This window comes from Silurus meridionalis, chromosome 23, assembly GCF_014805685.1.
Source record: "Silurus meridionalis isolate SWU-2019-XX chromosome 23, ASM1480568v1, whole genome shotgun sequence".
Taxonomy (NCBI): domain Eukaryota; kingdom Metazoa; phylum Chordata; class Actinopteri; order Siluriformes; family Siluridae; genus Silurus; species Silurus meridionalis.
This window is the reverse complement of record NC_060906.1, coordinates 23603179-23610378: the sequence shown is the minus strand read 5'-3', so window position 1 is coordinate 23610378 and position 7200 is coordinate 23603179. Positions and strand designations below refer to the sequence as shown.

The 7200-nt window shown below is 37.1% G+C and overlaps 1 protein-coding gene across 1 annotated transcript; it reads right to left on the bottom strand.

Annotated features, from left to right (window-relative positions):
- Positions 1-1921: 1921 nt before the first annotated feature.
- On the bottom strand, positions 1922-6944 carry pigh (phosphatidylinositol glycan anchor biosynthesis, class H). Its single transcript, XM_046836259.1, has 5 exons — positions 6494-6944; positions 4403-4612; positions 3485-3568; positions 2859-2945; positions 1922-2101 (listed from the first exon to the last, which is right to left on the bottom strand). The coding sequence occupies exons 1-4, from the start codon at positions 6671-6673 to the stop codon at positions 2871-2873; spliced, it is 549 nt and encodes a 182-aa protein (XP_046692215.1). The 5' UTR covers positions 6674-6944; the 3' UTR covers positions 1922-2101; positions 2859-2870.
- Between the last annotated feature and the right edge of the window lie 256 nt (positions 6945-7200).

Below are 7200 nucleotides of genomic sequence, written 5' to 3'. Positions count from 1 at the left end.
TGAATAATTTTACATTTTTTAACACTCTAATCGACATGGAGAAATATTAATGCTTTATGCAAATGTATGTTAATTATTAGTGAAACCAGACTCAACACAGAGCACGAGGACAAAATATTCTTCTAAATGTTTTAAATTAATAGTGTTTTAAATGACGTAAATCATCAAAACATCAAACGGAACCTTTGCTTTGTTTCCACACGGACGGTTGATGAGGTGATACCGGAGACACTGCACCTCTTATAACTTTAATACGGATTACAGATTTAGAGAATATTTATATTCGGTTTATTTTGGTTTATTTAAAAGTATAAAATTAATTTTAATATTTATTATGTCTGTGAGGCGAATGTTTACTAAGATTCAGGTTTTTTTTTTATTATTTATGCGTTTGTGAAGAGAGATGGCAGAGAGCGCCCCCTGTCTGTTGTCTGTATTTTACAACAGAACAACGTTTTTTTGTTATTATGAGTGTATACAAATAAAAGTAGACCCTTTACAGATAAAAATGATGCATTGATTTTATCTGTCAGACTAAAAAATACACAGTAATTTATGTTCATTTCGGTACAATGAGGAAAAAATGCCACTAAACACACCGGCGCGTTTATGGACCCCGAGAGGGTAAATAGTCAGAGGTGCTGATTTGAGACTCGGCGCGTCAATAAAACAAATGTTTACTAATTAAAAATTTATTTATTTATATATATGAGTAAAGAATTGACGTCGTGAATAAACGTGTATACGGTTTTATATTCACCACTTTCATATTTATATATTTATCTAATGAATGTATCCAGGCTGAAGATCCAGAGAAAAGATGATGATGATCAGGAATGTGTCTGTTCTCAGTCATGTTTACATCACTGACTCCCTCTGTCTCATTGGTTTGTGCTTCTTTTTGAACATCTTATTCCACACGGAGTCTCCACTCTTTTGGGAAGATGTTGCACCAGATTTTGTGGATATTTGTGCACATTTAACAATAAGGGTGTTAGTAAAGTCAGGTACTGATGCAGGTGAGGAGGCCTGAGGGTGCAGTCAGCGTTCACATTCATCCCAATGGTGCTCAACAGCTCTATAGCACAAGATCTTCCAACCTATGGAAAGCAGATCTTCATGGATCTGGCTTTGTGCACTGAAACATTGTCACGCTGGAACAGGTTTTGGGTCTCCTGGTACAAGTGAAGGAGAAACATCATGCCACCGCACCCAAAGGTGTCCTTTACAATTGTCTGCCTTTAATTTAGTGGGACCAGTTTGAAGAAGAAGCACATATGTGAAGAGGAGAAAAAACAAAGCAAAACTTTAATTGTACAACTTGCATTTCATATAGAAATGATGAAAGCACCTCGTTGTCTCCCCCTAACGGTCACATCAGGTTACTGCATGCAACTTAATCAGGAAACAGGAAACTACTGGAGAAAAAAACAACTTTATTTATCATTTTAATGAGTTTTAGAAATACATGACATCGTGGAAAAATAGGTTGAAATAGATTTTATATAATTAATACGCTGTAACATTTTTCCTAAGAATCAACAGTTAAAAAAATAAATAAATAAAATCCAGTATTAAAAATTCACAGTGCAGCTGAATAAGTTAAGTTTACGATTCCTAAGAGGATGTTAATAAATAAATACATTAATCACAAATTAATAAACACTATGTTCATTAGGAATCCCACACACCAGGTTTTAAATAGTTAAAAGTGAAAAGGAAAAAAAAACATTTGCCGCCACTTTCGGTAAAATACAGTATAGAGAATGAGAAGACTTAATAATGAAGTTAGGATTAAATAATAATAATAAGTAAACTAATAAAAAAACTATTAATACAATTCTATTTTTTTATATTTATTTTATGCAGCACATGAATAATCATTTGTTTACTTGTATGTGATGAAACCACCGGATTCTCATTTATTGTTTATTTAATTTATTCTCAGTAAAATGTTTAAAGTCTCCATATGTTGTGTTTCAAAACACTGAGAATTTCTGCAGAGAAGATAAAAAGAAATAAAAAGAGAAAAACAGGCTGAAACACTCGAGACGTTTTGCTGGATTGGGAAATCAGCTCTTGCAGGAATTTTCTTTTTGAGCTGATGAGAAAGAAAAAGAAACGATTTAGAAAAAAAAAAAAAAAACAACATCAAACGACAAAAAAAAATAAATCAGGAAACAAAGCACAATTTTGTTCTTAATTTAGAAATCATTTAAATTTTTTCCTCTTATAAAGTAATATTATAATTTGTCTGTATATAAACACAAATAAAATACAGCTTCAAATGCTATTAATCGTAATCTATAATTGTTTTCGTTTCCCCGTCACCATAGTGACCGGACAAAAAAAAAAAAAAGTACTGACACTTTAGACTTCTTATTTCAATGTACCATGAACATCCACTTTCAGAAAACTTCAGCACACGGAGTCTCAGTTGTACAAACCACGTTGAATGATCTGTTGCTATGGAAACAAAAACCCCCCCAAAAAACAGCTGCTGGTTTTGAAAACCTAATCAACACCTCCTGACCAATCAGGATCCAGGATTCGACAAGCCCTGTGTAAAGCGGTTTAAAGGGTACGATGATCTACAGATACAGTTCACCCATTCCACATGTATATAGCAGGAGATCCTGAACATCTTCCAACCCATTGAAAGTATATCGTCATGGAGCTAGATTTGTCCCAATACTTTTGGCCGTGTGTTGATTGAAATGACTCTTAATTACAGCAAAATGCAGTTTCAGTGGAAAAACCGTGGGATTTTGTTGAACAGAAACAGAAGTGAAAGCTCTATAAAGACCCTGGAGAATTAGAGAGGAATCGTAGGAGATCCTCAGACCAGACGTCTCTACCTGTCGGCGTCGTCATGGCGTCTGCCCGATGATCTCCTGACAGCTCCTGTACACCTGCACCAGGCAGTTCAGCCTCGGCTTCGAACTCTGATGGAGAAAAAACAAAGCTTCACCATGTAGCAACAATAAGACTGAGAAGCATAGACGAGGTTCACCACGCGGTAGGGATGTATAGCGACTGAGATCTTCTAGGAAGAGTCCTGGTGGATCTAAACTTCTTCTATTTACGGCCACTGAGCTCGTCAGGATCAGGATCTCTCTCCTGTTCGTTTACTGATTTTGTTAATTGATTTATCACATACTGTATATACACATTTATATATCAATACAGTATAGAAGAGTTCTCTTATCGTTTTCTCCAAACATCTAAACATCAATCAAACACGCCATGTATTTTCCAGCACTTGTATCGAGTTGAAATCACAGGTGCTCTAGAAACCCCCAGTGGCCACTTTAATAGGAACACCTGTACATCGACGTGTTGATCTAATCTTATTTAGAGAAGCGATGAGATTTATTCGTTCTAACGGGTCTTTCCGCGTCCTCACACCAGTCCCAGGTCGTGTCCCGCCGGACCACGTGAAACCGACGCACTGCATATGGACGTGAAGGAAATCAACACAAACCTGGAAAAGAGGGACGACGCTGCTGACTCCGTCCGGCTCCGTGTGATCCTTCAGCAGAATGCACAGGTAGTAGATGATCCTTTGCTGGAAATAAAAATCAGACATGTTGTGTTTTCAGAGTGGGAGGGGCTTAGTCTCTCTATCTCTCTCACTAGCCAATCGGTGAGCTTGTGTATATAGAAGAGGCTGGATTTCCTGCGTCGGCTACTGATCGCGTAACAGTAGCTGTGGAAGTGGTTATGGCGCGTGGAGTTGTTACGAGTCGAATACACACACTGGCCAGTTTAATAGGAACACCTGCGTTCACATGGCTCTCTAATCTACAGGTCAAGAACTTCAATTAATAGTTCAAACATCAGCATGAAGGACACATCTCTGTGAGTTTAACCCTGATCTGGATGGTGGTACCCCATGGCCTGCTTTGAGTGTTGTTATACCCGATGATCTCCTGCTGGGACCAGCAGCGTGTAGAGTAGATGGAAAAGAGTGAAAAACAAGCAGATTGGTTCCAGATGCCACAAATAAAATAATGAGCACCTCAGGATGCACAGCACATCAAACCTTGAGGAAGATGAGCTCCACTTTTCACTGCCATAGACTTTAGATCTATTTGTACTAAGCAATGATAATAAAGATGCGTCTGTCTGAGTCTCTGTTCCTTCATGTTGAAGAACCTCAAGCTCTGGACCTGTACCTGTAAACACTGTGCTGCTGTCACATGACTGGCGGATTAGATAACTGTATAAAAGAGCAGGTGTGTGTGTGTGTGTGTGTGTGTGTGTGTGTGTGTGTGATGAGTGTGTGTGATGAGGTTGTGGCATTTTCCTGATAAAGAAGAAGGATTAGAAAAGAATCAGTGACTATAAGACTGCTCTAGCTCCACCCCATCTTCCTGGTTCAGGTCTGAGTTTTTCTCACCATGTGAATGGCTTCGTTGATGACGATGTCTTTGATCCGGCTCATCTCGATGAAGGTGGTGCTCTCGCGGCCCGAGGCGTACGCGGAGGACAGCTGGACGCCGAGCGAGCCGACGATGAGAAGCGTCTCGTGGTCCACCTTCACGAAGTGGATGTGCAGCAGCATTCCCAATAATGTAACCATGATGGCGGCTGACAGAACCGCCGTGTTCTACAAGACAGAAGGACAACGTTTACACCACAATATTTATCACTATATTTATTACTATTTTTATTATATTGAAAAAAAATCCTTTTTGTTCTTATATCCAAATTCTGAGAGGTTTAATTACAGAATTAATAAATAACAATTATGTTTATTTTTGTTTTTTATTATTATTTCTTCATGGTTAAATATGACCTCATGATGCGAGAGTTCCATCTGTTTACTTTTTAATGTAAAAATATTCTACAGGAAGAGTTTTGACTTCACACCGCACCGATCCGAAGAGCAATCCGATCTCAGAGGGGGAAAAAAAAAGGTGGATCAGATTAGCGGTTGACCAGTAATGCATTTTAGTGATGACGATATCTAGGTTGGATTGAAAAAAAAAATAAATAAATAAAGAGTACTGAATAATAAAATAGTGCTAAATGAAATAAATATGAATATATTAATTATATTAATAAACATTAAGGAAAATAAAAAACACATTAAAAAATTAACCAGAAGTAACACTGCAAATAAATAAACAATCAAAATAAATTAATCAAAATGTATTAAAAAAAAAAAAAAAAATTAACCAGAAGTAACACTGTACTGTATAACGCAACCCGGAAAAACTATTAGCACTGATTTTTGCAGATAGCCGATAGTTCCATCTATTCTTTCAATGGCGATGAATTGGTTGACATCTAGATCAGATAGATAGAAGTAAAAAAAATAATGGCCAGAAATAACTTAGATTTTATTAAAATTAGAATTATATATTTAATGTTTATGTATATAAATCCAAAAGTAAATTTAATTTCTCTATATTAATCAATGTAATTAAAAAGAAAATTGTAAAAAAATATTTTTTAATAAAACAAAAACTAATTAAAAAATAAATAAAATAAAAATTATATATATATATATATATATATATATATATATATATATATATATATATATATAAAATTTTAGTTCTTTACAGCTTTACTTTTTCCACATTTTGTTATGTTACAGCTTTATTCCAAAATGTATTACATTTATTATTTTCCTATGAAGCCTACAAACAATATCCCCTAATCATGACATAAAAAAGCCTTCGCAATCTTTGCAAACTTATAAAAAATAAAATTAAAAATAAACTTGTACATAAATATTCAGCCTTCAGCCAAGGACACTCAGACGATGAGAAACAAAAATTGAACTCTTTCACATGTCCTCATAAATCCTAGAGTACGCCAAGAATATGGTCTCCACCCCAGGACTCTAGGGGGCGCTAAATTACCACTAAGGCAAAAATATCTAAATTTCTACCGTCTGCTTGAATATAATATCCAGTATCTATAAACAGTGTAGAAACACAATGTCATAAAAGAAATCTGTAAAAGTTGCTGGTCCAGAAAACCTAATCAAAAACCCCTGACCAATCAGAATCCAGGATTCCAGGAAGCAGAGGTTAAAAAGGTGCATGATGATCTACAGATCTGTAAGCTTCATTAATGCTGAGAAATATACTATATGGCCAAAGTTTGTAGACATCTGACCATAAGATTGGTATGAGCTTCTTCTTGAGCATCCCATCCCACACTTAGTCTCACTTATAGTAACCTCCACTCTTCTGGGAAGATGTTCCACTAGATTTTGTGGAGATTCATTCAGCTATAAGGGTGTGAGTAAAGTCAGGTACTGATGGAGGTGAGGAGGTCTGGATTTTTAATTCGGCTGAAGCTCTTTAGCAGACCACTGAAGATCTACTCCAACCCATGTAAAGCAGATCTTCATGAAGCTGGTTCAGGGAACAAGTTTGGGTCTCCAACCAGATATGTGTGGAAAAGTCAGGTGTCCTGAGACGTTTGTCCATAACGTAGGTGTGTGTGTGTGTGTGTGTGTGTGTGTACTCACCTGGGTGAGATAGAAACCTGTATATGCGAGCAGCCACACGGTGCAGGTGAACATCAGGACCCTGAGCAGAGAGAGTTTGGAGGAGCTGACAGTGAACTCTCTGCAGAAAGGAGAAAAATCCTGGCAGGAGAACTGAATCGGATTTCCATTGATGTCAGTGAACTCCTCCTGCTCGGCCATGTTGGATCAAGGTTATATTTAAAATAATAATTATAATATTAAAACTATAAAATTCGTGCAAACGACGGATTTAGGTTTTAGAAACTACCCCACGTCTTTGCAGAAAAAAAACCACAAGCGTCGCCTCCATCCACGCTGCCTGCGTGACCTTCAAAACTCACGCGCGTTGCCTTCTGGGAAACCGAGTTTTCGGAATCTCAATGAAGTCGCTTGTTTTATCAATATGGTTCGCACCCGGATAAAAAAGCGTATTTCTTGTTAAAAAAAAAACACACCAACCACTCCATATTAAGTGTCAAGTATTTCACACACAAAAAAAAAAAATCCACCAAACATTCCCGCGTATATACTACATTTCCCGACGAACCTTGCGCACGAAAACAACTCGATCAGCTGATATGCCTGGGGAACCTCTTTCACCCCACCCGTATTCCGGATATCCCGCCCTCTCGGCAATGATTGGATGTCGTATGCAGCTCCGCGCGTAAACTATATATTACATCCAATCACATCACGAGAACGGGAAC

Coding starts and splice junctions, on each gene's coding strand:
- pigh (XM_046836259.1), bottom strand. CDS start 6,673: ATGGCCGAGCAGGAGGAGTTCACTGACATCAATGGAAATCCGATTCAG. Junction 3,569..4,402: donor TCAACGAAGCCATTCACATG/GTGAGAAAAACT, acceptor TTTTATTTCCAG/CAAAGGATCATCTACTACCT. Junction 2,946..3,484: donor GCGTCGTCCCTCTTTTCCAG/GTTTGTGTTGAT, acceptor TTTCTCCATCAG/AGTTCGAAGCCGAGGCTGAA.